At 40.3% G+C, this 14,853-nt stretch overlaps 1 protein-coding gene across 1 annotated transcript in view; it reads right to left on the bottom strand.

Moving 5' to 3' along the window:
* The window catches only part of wdr27 (WD repeat domain 27), a 37,971-nt gene that overhangs the window by 11,924 nt on the left and 11,194 nt on the right, over positions 1 to 14,853 (bottom strand). Inside the window, exons 13-22 of the mRNA XM_070978022.1 lie at positions 14,551 to 14,620; positions 13,824 to 13,892; positions 13,647 to 13,750; positions 12,800 to 12,889; positions 11,802 to 11,923; positions 10,024 to 10,157; positions 9,027 to 9,124; positions 8,132 to 8,253; positions 5,704 to 5,801; positions 1,493 to 1,595 (exon numbers count right to left, since the gene is read on the bottom strand). Of these exons, the coding sequence (XP_070834123.1) occupies positions 1,493 to 1,595; positions 5,704 to 5,801; positions 8,132 to 8,253; positions 9,027 to 9,124; positions 10,024 to 10,157; positions 11,802 to 11,923; positions 12,800 to 12,889; positions 13,647 to 13,750; positions 13,824 to 13,892; positions 14,551 to 14,620 (1,010 nt within the window). The remainder of the gene's footprint in view (positions 1 to 1,492; positions 1,596 to 5,703; positions 5,802 to 8,131; positions 8,254 to 9,026; positions 9,125 to 10,023; positions 10,158 to 11,801; positions 11,924 to 12,799; positions 12,890 to 13,646; positions 13,751 to 13,823; positions 13,893 to 14,550; positions 14,621 to 14,853) is intronic.

Genomic DNA, 14,853 nt, shown 5'->3' with positions numbered 1-14,853 from the left:
CCTGCAGCTGTTTTGTATTATGTTTCCCTGCAAAATGCTTCAAGTGAGCTCTGTCAAACGGTCCACGGGTAGAGTGTCTCCTGTCTAAGGCACATGACGTGTGTGGTGCCTAACAGGGCATTAGATTCTTGGAAGAAACAATTTCTCTCAGCAATGCTTAAATATCACATGGATCTCCAGCTGTATCAGTTCATATTAACGGTAACTGAAGTGGAGAGCAGTGGCAGCAGAGTCTGAGGTATGGAAACTGACTCACCTGGCATACGTCTTGATTGAGAATTCACAAAAGAAAACTGCTGTCTTCTAAATAATCAGTTTCATGTCAGATGATAAGAGGGGAAGTCAAAACGAGTGCAAATAATATATATTTCAACTTAACATTCAACAGGTTAATACTGACCACACTGAAATCCTATTCCACTTTTTGGCCTGGTGTTCTTTGGAAAATGTGTAATATGATCTAGGGAGTCTTTTTAGAGTATTCGGGTTCTTTTTTTCCATGATTGCTTTTTGATATATTAAGACAAGTACAAATGTGTCTGGCTTATGGAAGTCTCAGGGCAGCTACAAATAAATATGGTGCAGCTCACTACCATACACTCTCCCAATTTCCAAGAAATGCTGGAAATGTCCGATCTCGACAGAGATGCTCTCAAATGTCCGTGCGGTGCTGAGTCCCCATAATTAATAATAACCAACAGCATGCATTTATTATTCCACTTCTTTCAACGAGCACGTACACCAAAAGAAAAGAGAGGTGGATAAGGAGAAGGGAGGCAGTCTTCTGAAAATGTCTTGAAAGTAGGTATAAAGCACAGTCTGGAAAAGTAATTAAACAGCGCTTCAACATGAATGCTGAATTTGACTTCTATGGAAAAAGGCTCGAGTCCAAATAAAAATCTCTGTCAGGCACGAACAGTCTTCACCTTAAATGGAGGGGAAACCGATAAAGATATTCTGCTGTTTTCCTCCTCCTGTACAAGTTCAGGTAAGATATAAACAACACAAATTATATTTAAAATTATTCACCATGTGAACACTTCGCTGCTGATGCCTCTGGTCAGCTGCAGCTACAATTCAACACACATGGTTGTGGATACAAAAATAACGTAAAATCATTCAGACAGAATGATCTGCCGCTTTGCATTATGGTATTGTGGGCACGACTTAGCTGTCAGAATTTTGTGAAAATACCACAAGCTGTGATGTTTTGTTGCTTTCTTGACAGCAGATTCACATAGGACTCTGTAAACTGGCCACACACTGATACACAGTGACACAGCATTAAAATGCCACATTAGACATCAACTTTTGCTTTGCTCTGACTTCATAAACCCAAATGTGGCATTGACGGACAGCCTCCTTAATCGCTATGTCACCCCTTTCAGTTCCACTTAAATAACCAGAATGTCTGAGATACAGTATGACTAGAGAAGTGTACACAGTGGAGAACGACGCACACACTGTACATGTACAGATTATTATAACTTACACAGTTATCCTCAGAGCCTGAGGCAATGAACCGGCCACATGGTGAGATGGCTGACGAGCATGGATGGCAGCGATTTAGATGGTTGTCATAGCGCCGCACACACCTGAAGAGGAGGTGGACACAGTGTGAGAAATCAAACAACGACAATATCATATTTTTAAAACAATGCTTATGAAGTGAGATGTCTTTGTATGGGCATAATTAGTGTTTCAAACATGAGCACAGCCATTTTTCGTCCAGGTGATCTGTTCGATCAAAGGTCTATTAGTGTACAAAGCTCTCATTTTACAAACGTTTGAATGAGCTGTGGACACTGAGCTGAGCATGACTCAAGCAAAACACAGGAAGGAGAAGTAAGTAGATGACGAACGGCCCCCTTGTGCAGCTTATGTGCCGTTTATTTTGGTTTGCAACAGCATGTAATGTCTTTACAATGCCACTAACAGCTAGCTGAGCTGGGGGCTCAATATGGTCTGGCATGTTGGCAGGGCAGGGCTTGTGGACAGGATCTGGTGAGAGCATGCCTTTGACATTCAAATGCTAATGTCATTAAGCTGGACTAAAAGTAGGTCATATTCAGTGGTAGCCATAAAGAAATTTGATATACCCAGGACCAAGGAGCAAGTCAATTCAACTGCAAGGTTATATTTGATGACATTACTGTTGTAAGGTGTTCCAGCTGACAATGCTATCTACCCACACAGGCCTCAACACAGTAATCTCAAAACGCCTCACTGGTTGCAACTGAACACCTCATTAGATTTAGTTGCTTCAGCCAAAAACCTAGAGAGTCTTGACAAAGCTTCAAAAAAGGGCCACCTGACTGAAAAGAAAGAAAAAAACTTGCTGGAGGGGTCCTGACAGGAGTGGAGGCAGCTCCAGTCAGAGAACACCATCCGTCCATGCACGCTGGCAGGAGTTTTTGACCACACTCTGGACTCATTTTTAACCAGAGAAAACAGACAAATGAAAATTCGGAATGATTGATAGCTTGTGCAACCAATCAAAAGGGGAAAAAAGAGGCAACACAGCCTTGACTGTGGAGCTGATGGAGAAAAAAAGTTTTTTACTGTCTGAAACAATTTCTTTATACTTTCTTAATACTTCCATACGTGTACAGGTTAGTTTGGACTTAAGCAAGATGAATGAGAAGTATCTGTTTCCAAATCCCCTTCAGTACATCTGGGCTGTCAGGTCTGCAGCTGAACCGTCACAACCCGTCACTAAGAAGCAGTTTAACAAGTGAGAGTAAATACTCGTCTGGTTTTCTAGGTCAGAATGTGGATCTAATGTTTTGACTGAGGGGACACAAGATGCTGGGCCGAATCCTCCACACACACAATTCTCTGTGTTGTCTGAGTGATGACTATCCAGCATTTTGCCTGATGACTAACACAGACCGCACCGCAGAGTCTGGTACTACTGAGTGGGAGCCTGTATGGTTACTGAGTCCACCTGGGTATTCAGTGTCAGGCTAATCAGAGCTCATTATTTGCAGGCAATGTATTTCACCCAATTTAACCATGTCAGTGCAAATCAGGTGAAAGCTTGCGTTTTCTTGCACTATTTGATATTACTTAATACAATGGATATAATGTATTGCTCTGCATGAATGTATCAGATGGAAATTCCACCAGTTTGAAGTTTAATACATCACTGAACTAAAGAGATCCCCATCTGCTCTCTCTATCTTTACAATCAGTATCTGAGTGGGTCTGATTTATGCAAAATGCTGGAAATGCTATACTGGAACCTTGTATACTCAAACACATCATTTGGAAATACAAGGGGTGAGTGAAGGGTGGGGGCTTACAGTGGTTTACATCACTTAGAAAACTCTTTAAGTCTGGAAAACATTCAAAAAACATTCAATTACTGTCTAAAAAGAAAGGGACGAGAGGTGCTGGGTATTCTCTGATGACAGACCCGAATAAAATCTGAAGTTTCCACTGAGAGAATTGTACATTTCCCTTTGTGTTTTTTCTGGAAGTTCTCTGGTTTGATCAAAGACAGTCTACAGCATAAACCAATTCTGTCCCAACTTAGAGCTTTTGTCAATGGAGCTGTGTCTAATAAGAACACTGCTCTGTTAACTGTGCTGAACAATGGCCATGGGTAAAAATGTTTGGCTTTCACCCAGTCAGTCATTCATCAGCCTGGTTTATGGACAAGCACAATGAAGTCATAAAATAACTCAGTTAATGACTCTGATTGCAAAACAATTTATTACATTGTTCTTGATAAAATGGCAATGAACCAGACAAAACTGCGAATGTCAAACTAAACATGACTGTTTATTTAAATAGTCGGGTTTTGTGAGAGAGGGCCTGACCTCATTGGTTTCCTGAGTGATTTTATGCTACTCTCTGCCTACCAGCCACATTTCTATGCTATTATGTTTAACTTAGACTGATGAAAAGGCTGTTTCGATTAAGTTTACTCCTGCTTTGATTAGAATCATTACAATCACTAAGATTAGGCACAGACATTACCGTATCTTTATGTATCTCAATAGTTCCTGAAGTTCATTCAAGAGTTTAAAGGGCCAGTTCAGCAAAAGCACAAAAAACTCTGTAACCCCTTAAGATATTGTGTTAGGATTCTTTTTCCCTTTTCCCTTGGCGTTATTTGTCTGTCTGTTCCCCTGTCTGTCTAGGCTGGGTGTGGTTTCCTACACTCAACTGGCTCCGCCTAATCAGCTGCGCACCTATGGTGCATCTGGCTGATTAGGTGTGGAGTATTTAAGGTCGGCTCTCGGCTCTACCAGTTGCCAGATTGTCCTGATCTCTCCTGTGAGTTTCAATTCTATTTCCCATGAGAGTATCATCAAGTGTGCTGCTCTATTTAGAAGAAAAAGTTAAACTACAAGTTAATCTGATTATCGTGACGAGCAGTCTCATGAGCACCTTTTGCAAGCTCTACTCATGCCAGATTGTCCCAAGCATTTTTATTTTACCGTATTATATCATGAAGAGACTCCGATGAACATAAAACCTAGAGCTGACTTAACTAGCTCCATTAGCTGAAAGCCTCACATAAAAAGAAATTTATAGAAACGTTAATTTAGGGGAGCTGTAACTCTTTTTGTGGTTAGCACTGGCTACAGAAACAGACACATAAGGCTTATCAAAGAGGGAAATAAAATTAACAGGGCCAACAGAATGAAAAAAATGTGTCTACATATTGTTTTCATACATCCATATGTTTCACCTCAGAGGAACTGCGTGTGCTGAGCGATGCTTGATGACAGCTGTCAGAACCAGAAGGTGACCTGGAAACCAGGCACAAATATTTTTCAGATAACAATAAGGTTACGATGGAGTCTGGGATAAGGAGTTAAACATAGACGGAGTCTCAGACGTGAAAAAATGAAATACTCAATAATGCCTTCTACCGGGCCAAAAAGAACATTTTGATATCCAAGAGAGCCTACTTGAATTATCCGCCTTATATGGATATCTGTTGGTAAGGGCCAAAGAAAAATACTTTTGGCTACGCACTTTGGAAATTTAACAATTGCCGATTCACTCATCAACTGAGGAATGTTTGTGTAAGAAAGACTGTCTATGTAATCTGAATATAAAGCAATTTTGCACTTCCAGGAATAGCAGAGGAATAAAAAATAAATCAATAATGGTTTCTTCGTTAATGTGCTTCAACATTTATTGCCCTTAGGCAATTCTGACTGATTGGATGAAGCAACCCTTCAGCCAGACTGGGGCCTGAGTCGAAAGATTAAGACTGTAAAGTGAGCACAAAACAACCGGAGTACTCACTACAAACAGTTTCACTTAAGTTATTTATCACAGCAAATGATTTTACATGAGCACCATGTTACGCTAACCTGTAATAGAGGTTGCACACGTGTTACAATTCTGAATTCATGGCAAAACACTATTATTTTATAATGAGGAAGTCATTTCAGAATTGCATGCTAGTTGTTCCCGATAGCACTATAAGTGTCCAAAATGTCATCAAAAAAGTTTAAGTATTAGGTGGTAGTCTTTTCTGTTTTTGTTGCGTTGCCATACAGTACTTTAACGACACCAATGCTTCGCTTCGGGGCTTTGAACACCTTCTGAAAAGCCTGAAGAAACAGAAGCAGTTATGCATATACACGCATAGATGTTTAATGACACCACTCTGGCCTGATTTCCAGATTAAAGGGGCATTGACTACAAATCCAGCAGAATAGATTATATCAATAGTACCTAAGTGTGCGGAGGTCCCAGATCTTCACCCCATCTGTGATTGCACTGGTGAGAAAGAGGTTATACGAATCCGGTGCCTGTGTGCTGAACATGGAGCCCTGTGAAATATGCAGAAAAAACAAAAATGACTAGTCAGCACATGCTTAACTGAAATAGGCTGTAAATCTGCTTCTCTTACTGTCCAGTACTGGAACATTTCGTTTCTGTATATCCTGTACTGGCGAATGTTACTATCATTATTCCAGGTAGCATTGTTAGTACTCAAAAGTAGGACATGACATTAATGACAATCTAAGCTCACTGGGGCTGGAAAGAAAACTGAAATGGAAGCAAAATTCTTGTTCGTTTGTCTTTTTGTGTCATTTTTCATCTTTTATGTTCCACTCTGAGAGAGGCTTCAGCTATATATGTAGAATTTCCACTGCACATCTATACATTAATTCCATACATGACTTTCACACCAAGCACGAGAGAGCAGCGGTGGGTGTTTTTTGTTTAGATTTCCATTAAGAATGTGAGAACGGGAGTCTGAGAGGGCATTTCCAGTTCCATTTTCCGAGAACTCCTCGGCTCTGATGAGTTCCAGGTGAATTGTGCAGAGGAGGTGATGGAAATTTGAAGTGGGAAAAGCTGGTTCACATGCTGCTCTTCCTGCTGTTTGGTCCGCATTGGGGCGAGAAAGCAAGAGGGGAGGGATGTTATGTGTGCAGTCTCCAAGCAGGGGCAATCCCTCTGATCCGCAGGTATTAACCCTACGGGCATCCAAAGGCTCTCGGGCATCCAGGCGGAGGACCCCACATTGACGCAATAGCCAAGCTGAAACAACACACTGCAAGCTTTCCACAATGCGTGGCACACAATAGCTGGCGTGACAAAGACCAGACACCTCTGTGTTGAAGGAGTAGAGTCAGCTGTGTGTATCGCAGTTGAGTGGCTTAATGCATTTAATCCATGCCACTAGCTGCAGTGTGTCCAGCTAATCCAAGCTGGCCGGAGTGTCAAGTATGCACAAGTCAACATGCAGAAGTGACTATCGTCAATACCTTAGGGTCACTGGGTACAAGCCTCTCTCACACAAACACACGTTTCTGTATTCCAAGAAGTTATATAAGCATCTGTAAGACAGGTCAACATTTCCACAGTTTTTATGATTAAAATTAATGGTTTTGTTGCTATTACAAAGCTGGCGAACATTCTTGACTATATATGGAGAAAAACCAGGACTTTCATTTCTGTGTAAAAATGTAATGTGATAGCTATACAGAAATGTAAATTATATGCAGAAAACCCAGTCTCGAATGCATGAATTTATCACTGATATTTATAGTTTCATTTTGAGCAATGCGGTGCTACATTATTCATTGCACTATAATGGATGTGGATACAGGCCTAAGCTGTCTGCTTGTTAGACACCAGCAAATTGGGCCCACAAAGGTCCAAGATACTGATGTGGGAGTACGGCCACATAAACCCAAACTGCATCATGGAACAGCATTACTGCGAAGCCTTCATCCAGCATGGAATCTCCTCCTGCCATCTCCTATGGTAGGCTTAATCCTGATGCACCAGGGGTTTACATTCAAACACTCAGCAAGATGAATGATACTGATGATGGCATGTCCCGTCTGTCTGTCACGGAAACTTTTGGGTAACCATGACATTTTTTTAAAACCACAAGCTTCTTTAATCACACCACAAAGTAACACTTTTATTCCCTCGAAGACGATCTGCGCCTTATGTAACTCGCTCGATGCTTCTTGATGTCTTATGTAACACTACAATACCTGCCAAATAGTAGACCCTTCAAGAGTAAAGTGGAAGATGGGGCTCACACAACCAATTGATGCCAAGGCAAGCAAATTTTTCGCTGTGTGGGTGAGGTTTAACATAAATCAGTCTGCCTGTGGAGTGATGAGATGTCTTTGCCTCCATTCATCCACAGAGGGTGGAGGTTATCCTGTGTTTCAGTCAAGCTCTAAATGAGCGAGAAAAGTCTGTGAACCAATGCAATTGCAAACAATGAATGTGTGTCTTTCAGAAAATTAAAGTGATTTTAAAGAAAATAGTTCAGGATAAGAGAAGAGAAGAGAAGAAGAGAAGAAATCACTGATTGCAGACACAGCAGTGATATGTGCAGGGTTTAAGGTAAACTTTCTTAGCTGCTCAAGCAACAGGACACAGCCATTGAAAGCAGCTTCTCCAATATCCACCATTTTAAAATTTATATAAAGGCTCTGACTTTAAACTGGGAAACAATCAATCATAATAAAGACAATAAAATGTCAAAGTCAAACTCAATGTCATTGTATGTACGCAACATATAATGGGATCAAAATAATGTTGTATAGAAGTAATGTGTAATAGATGGAACTTTTAAATTCTTATGCGGACGATCTATTTTTTCGTAGGAGCATTTAAATGGCCTGACCTTGTTCTGTGTCACGCAGTGGATGGCTCTGCTATGGGCATCAGGCAGCTCCGAGGCAACTGTACCCTTGTTCATGTCAAATACTTGAATGGAGCGGTCTGCACCACAGACCAGAACGATGTCTGAGACAGCTTTTAGGAAGAAATGTTCACAAACAATAGGCCTGCTGCAGACAAGCTGCAGGATATCTAAGCGTTTATGATGCAGTCTGTTCAAAATCAATCTTCTATAAGGCCAGAACCCAAGGTAAAAAAACAAACTTTTTAACTCACATAATCTATAATCATAATCATAATCATTTTCATGAAGTAATTTCTGCTTATGAATTGTAATGCTGTGTTAAATACATGGATTCTAGCAAGTGACAGAGAATCTCCTTTTGCATGGTGTCCATTGAAAAACTCTCACTTTAGGGCTCTATAAAAATCTCAAAAGGATTTTTAATGATAAACAAATGACTCTTTTACTTATATAGAAAACTATCAAAACTTTTTTTTAATGTAAGCACTGTATATCCACTTTCCATTTGTCCAGTATCAAGCACAGTGGTGTAAAATAACTCCTGACAGGATCTCACTCATCCCAACACAGCCCAGTTCAGTGGATTTATTGCAAAGTAAATGCACTGTAAACCCTAACAAGGGGTTGGAATGCAGACATTCCTGAAAAATTAAAGACATTTAAATGATTTACAGGTAAAGTCAGCAGTGGAAGCCCTGAGGCAATATGTGTAGACTTTATGAAGCACAGACTGATTGCTGTGGTTGACATGGAAGTGGTCCAATAAGATGCTCTACTTGCTCTACTTGCTCTACTTAAGGGATAAGTTCACTTTGCCCTCCACAGCATCAGTGCAGTCAAAGCTGTAACACAGTAATAATAAGAGAAAGGATACAAGAGAAGAAATCACTGATTGCAGACACAGCAGTGATATCTGTTGCTGATGTCGTCCCAAAGCGTCTTGCCAATTTGACAACGCTCCGTTGCTGATATCTACGAGGAAAAAGAAGTTGCATCATTCTCTAAACCATTTCATTCTTCATCTCTATCTGAGCTTTACAGCTCCAGAAGAGAATTCATTAAGAGGCACCACCCTTAAGAACTGATTCCTGCTTTTGTTTTTACTGACACAAATAACTACTCAAGAGGAAAGAGGTGAAAAAGCAACATGCAATGCTAAAAGAGGATATGGAGGCTCTTTATAGTCACTTCCCTGGCCTCCAGAATAAAGCCTGGCAGTTTACAGTGCACAGTAAAGACATTTGGGTGGTAATGAGTGTCAGCAGTGTCTCTGGTAGCAGTTAAATAAAACCAGGCCCTCCATCAAATCAGTCACAAAGCTGGCTTCAGCAACAAAGCCTGCATTTAACACAACTCTTAAAAAAGACCAATCCTTTGATCTATATCCCCCCTTTCACCTGCACTGCAATGTTGTTGTAATAGGTGTCTTTGCTGTCATCATTAAAGTAGCTGGGTGACTGGAGACGAAAAGTGGCAGATGATTGGTTTAAATCTGTGAAAACTGCTGATGTGTATACTGCTACTGTGCAGCTTTGAGGTTTGAATGTATGCCATTGTGATTGTGTAACACAATGTGATATGTTTAATGTTCTGATGCTTCAGGCAGCAGTTGTCTGGACACAAACACGATCTGTCAGGCCAGTACCGTAAATGACTTCCAAGGAAGATCATTTAACAAGTATTGAATACAAGAAGCACAAGCAGTAAATATGATATTTTGATATAGAAGTGGAATATTACAATTACATCCCTCATTTATTGTGTTTGAACAGCCCAGGAGTACAGCTGTACAGTGGAATAAATAAGTACCTTATGTATCACTATAAAGTATACACGCTGAACTGTTCTGTATAACAATCACTTGTAATTACCTTTTGATGTTGTCACGTGTGATATCCACATTATACAGGTACAAGTATAAAGAGGGTCCAGATGCCAGAAGCAGAAATTTGTCGAGGTAATAAAACTGAGCACCTCTGATGGGTTTGGAGAACATACTGTCGCCCTAAAGGAGGAAGAAAAAGACAAGAATAAAGCTCATCTTTTAAAATTACTGAGCCATTCATGATGCAAAAAACTCTATTTGTAAAGCAAAAACTGAACCTAATTGAATTGAATATTAACAAACAAGGATGCCTTTTATCAATGTTCCTCTCTTCCAATTGTCTTTTTTTTTTAATTATTGAATGTCATTGATGTTAATAAATAAAAACCCTAAATAATAACCCCTGAATAATTTCATCTGACTTTGTACTCCATGCTGTACACTTCTACAGCTTTTGGAGTGACAATCTGCTGCACATACTGTATTGTCTGTGTTATCCCACTAAAACGTGTGGGCATTAATGGCAGACCATGGAAATCTTGAATGTCTGCTCTAACACTCTCAACAACCAACTTGGCCTCATTTTTGTGTCTTCATAGTTCATACAAGTGTTCTTCACATGATGTTCAAAAGGCAACTCAAAGACAATCTGTTCCACAAAAGGAGGGAGTGAAGTCAACAGTGAACATCCTTAAGAGAAATGTTTTGTATGAGGCATTAACATTGTTCCTCTGCATAGTTAGAGTCTCACAAGGTGGAATAAGCAAACAGATGGGCTGTCCTGTCAGATCTACCAACTATCAATCACCTAAGTGCTTCCAATGACAAGAAATTGTCAGAACACTATGTGGTCATTTGGGGTTATTCTTTTCTAGAGATTTCAAGCATAATTGCGCAAAGCTGTGTAATTCTGGCTCACCCCAACAGAGCTCCTGTCCCTGACATGACTTAGCATTTGTTGCCAAGTTGTTTCACAAAAGCACCAAGCAGTCAAAGGCTGCAGACCAGGCCAAGCTCGAAACAATCTCACTGAGTGGAGCAAAGCAAGGATGGTTAGCATCAGCAATGGGGAGACCCCAGGGTTTTCACTTGGCATGGGGAAGGAGACACACTTCTGACTGTCCCATTAAATGTGATGTCCAGCAGATGCTTTGTACGATAAAGTCTTTGTGGCAAGAAACACAACATTTCATCATCTCATTTAATTTGGCTCCCTTTTCTTAATTCCATTACGCTATTTTCATTAGACAAGGAAAAAGTGACTCGTACCTGCATTATAACAACATATCTAATCATGTGATGCACCCTTTCCAGCACCCTGAATACACTACGCATCTCTTCATACAGAATCTAAACCTGAGACACTATACTTTGAGAGCAAATGAAAATGCTAGGCAAAACGTTGTGGATACGGTAGCAACCACTGTTTTACTGTCATTCAAGTGTGGCATCATTTACAACACTGCAATTAGGGACAAAATCCTCACAGCAATCACAGCCGTCTTAGCAGACAGGAGTGAGAATGAAAAATCTGTGCGGCATGTGTCTGTAGTTTCTTGCTTTTACTTCTAAACCAATTTGAGATTTTAGATCTTCAGTGAGGACATTTTTGCAATATGAAGTCACTCTGGCTGGTCCTCATTTCACTGCTTTTTTATGGTTAGGATTTGGGCTTAGAATAATGAGAGAGTGAAGGTTTGATTAAGGCTTAAGGTATGCAGGCATGTTGTGGTGATGGTTAAGATTAAGATGACAGGGACTGAACAAAAAGCAATAAAAATAGAAGAAAGTACAAGTGTGTTAGTGAATGCATGGGGTATTTACCATGACAATAGCAGGTTCTGGACTGCCATGGGTCCAGATTCGGAGAGACTGGTCTTGTGACGCACTCAGCCACCACTGTCTGCTGAGGCTCCAGCTCACACTGCTCACTGGCTTGTCATGGCCTGCAGATAAAGAGAGGTTTGAAACCAACCTGGAAAGACAGCGTGTGGCTGCAGCATTTACTTTTATGGTAGTGTTCAGAGAGTCAGGAAGAGTGAAGAGACGGGGCTCACGGTGACCTAGTCGTCACCTCAGCTTCTGTCCTCTTTTCTCTGCTGCCCCCTTGTGGAGACTGTGTTCCCGCTGTACTTGAGCCATCAAGTGCGAAACAGATGATTGACATGCATGGATATACTTCCTTTACCAGTCAGTGTTCACGGCCCTGAGGATCGCCCTGAGTGATACTTCAATAGTGTGTATGAGAGTAAGAAATTCTATTAGTTCAAACGTAGTTGGTCTTCTTCTTTCTCTTTCGGCTATCACCCAGGTTTTACTGACTGACAAAAACAAAAACAGCATGTGAAAAATTCTTGCGTTGGAATAAAACCAAACCACGCTTTTCTGGCAAAACAAAACTCTTAATCTACAGTTTTGACAGTGATAGCTGAGTAAGTGAATATTTGGATTTTCTTAGAGTCTTTCATCTTAAGCCACAGATCCATGGATCAATTTCAAAGTATGTTAATCGGAGTAGCCCGAATAATGCTGATGTAAATCCAAGCTGGGGATGACTGTCTTAGTATTTAAATCCTCGGTGTCTCTTAAAAACATCACGAGTAAGATCTTAACCTTAACAGCTCTAAAATGCGAGCACTATTTGTGAGTCTATTAATAAAGCCCTATTATAAAATCATGAATATTGCATAAAATGAATCATTCTATTCGTGAACACCAGCATTCGAATGCATGGCTGACAAAAAACACTGAGGTGACTGAGGGCAAACACTGTAAAACCCTGAGGTTTGCAAGGTATGGATTCTCATATCAACTTCATGCACCTGTGTAGACGCTCGGATTGCCACTGAGGGAGGACTTGTACAAAAACACTGAGCTGTCTCCAAGACCACACAGGATTTGTTTTCCATCACCTGGGGAAGACAAGGAAACACAAAATCCTTTTATTAGGTTTGTTCAGTCAACTGCTGATTTATTATTACCAAAAACATCATGTGGGTTTTCTAAACAGTGGTCTGAAACAGGAACATTAATGCCAAAATGTAGTATTATTCTGTTATAACAATAAAGCATTCTTAATTTACTGCCGGTCATAATTCTTATATTATTGTTTTACCTTAATTCACCCTTCCTGTAGAGGATGGAACTAAACTGAATGCAGTATATAACTCTTTTCTGTTTGCCAGGCAATGTCAAACTGTTACTGCTGATAAAATATTAGGAATTCAGGCTCCAAAGGGTCTCTGCAATTCAAATAAATGCAAAATGCCTGTTGTAGGTTGTATCGTGGAGGACTATCCTGCCGTTCTGACACACGACTATGAGATGGTTCTGGGTAAACTGAGGGCTCATGTGAATTTCAAGCAGTTCAGACTTTCCACAGACGTAATCAGAATCCAGTCGGTCTTAGGGACAGATAGTCTCTGTTGTTGCACTCAAATAGTGCAGTTGCAATGACATTTACTGTGAATCCAGTAAAAGTATGCATCAAGCCATCTCTATTAGTGATCAACGTCTACTCAAAGTCATATGTAATAATAAATGACCATATATTATTATGTTCTGTGTACATAATACACATACCATTACTGACTGGCTGCTAACATAAATATATGACTAGACTGCGTTTTACATAATATAGTGAGTGTTGCAGCAGCAAATCAGTCTAACCTGAGTACTGAAGGCAGCAGACTGCTTTGTTGCCAGAGCTTAGATGACTGTGTGGAATAGTAGGTGCTGGACTGTCTGCTGGATAATCTCTGAGGAGCAAACCTCTAAACAACAAGAAAGAAGTTTAGTATTTAGAAAAAACAACAACACTGTATTTTAAGTGATGGGGCAGCTTACCCATCTTTGGTGGCCCTTTTAGAGGACGGATTCTTCTGAATGTTTGTTTTAGGTGTAAACATGATTCTTCTGAAAAGCAAAACAAAAAAATGAATGTGACAATTTGTGTGTCAACTTGCTTGATTAATCAAACCTTATTTCATACCTCATTATTTGGATTGTTGCATAAAGAAATGAGTGACAGGGCAGGAGGGTTTTGCTAGGACTGCCTACTGGAGAACTCTGACCGCAGAGCTTGTAACCATTGCTTCCAAGTATCTCCTGGCGGAGGTGAAGTTGACCCCGTTCAAAATAGTCTGTCATTGAAATAGCTGTAAAATGCTGTTGGCTGACGGTAATTGGTGTTCATCATGTTGATGAGCCTGAACCAGACCAGGAGGATCCCAGAGTCATAGTTGCAGGAAGTGCCTCTACTAGCTAATTCTTTGAGTGCCTGAAATCCCCCAGAAGGTTGGCTCTGCACCCCAATTAACCTGATCTGGATGAGTGTTAAGTGGCCGACACAAGTCGAGTGCTGTGACAGAATTCTGTAGATACGCTTTAGACATTGAAACCATAACATTAGTGCAGCGCTCCACCTGAGTGAAGTCTGAAAATAAAGAAACCTGAGAAAAAGGAAAAACAAAATTCCATTCCTCCTCTTACTTAAAGTTGTTCTTTACCCTCATCCATTTTTTGGACAATGTAGTAAAGCTTAATTTGATTTTCTGTTAAAAGGTGAACTTACCTTGGGGCACTGGTATATCCAGATGACTTCACTTTTGAATGGAAGACCAGAGGCTGCTCCTTTATTCCTCCTTTGTTAAACAGATAAGGTTTTCCAGCAGACACAGAATGACAAACACAAGTATTTGCATGAGTATAAATGATCTACAGTGTGTATACCCAAAACAAAGATTCCCAATTATAAAAGAGTAGATGTTACAATATGAGTCAGAGGTCTAAAGGAAAGTCCCGTTCATTATTGTCCATAATTAGGATAGAACTACTTATTGCACTGTAGTGGGTTTTCATGGATTATACCAGGAAA

This window comes from Chaetodon trifascialis, chromosome 13, assembly GCF_039877785.1.
Source record: "Chaetodon trifascialis isolate fChaTrf1 chromosome 13, fChaTrf1.hap1, whole genome shotgun sequence".
NCBI lineage: Eukaryota > Metazoa > Chordata > Actinopteri > Chaetodontiformes > Chaetodontidae > Chaetodon > Chaetodon trifascialis.
This window is presented reverse-complemented; position numbering and strand designations above follow the sequence as displayed.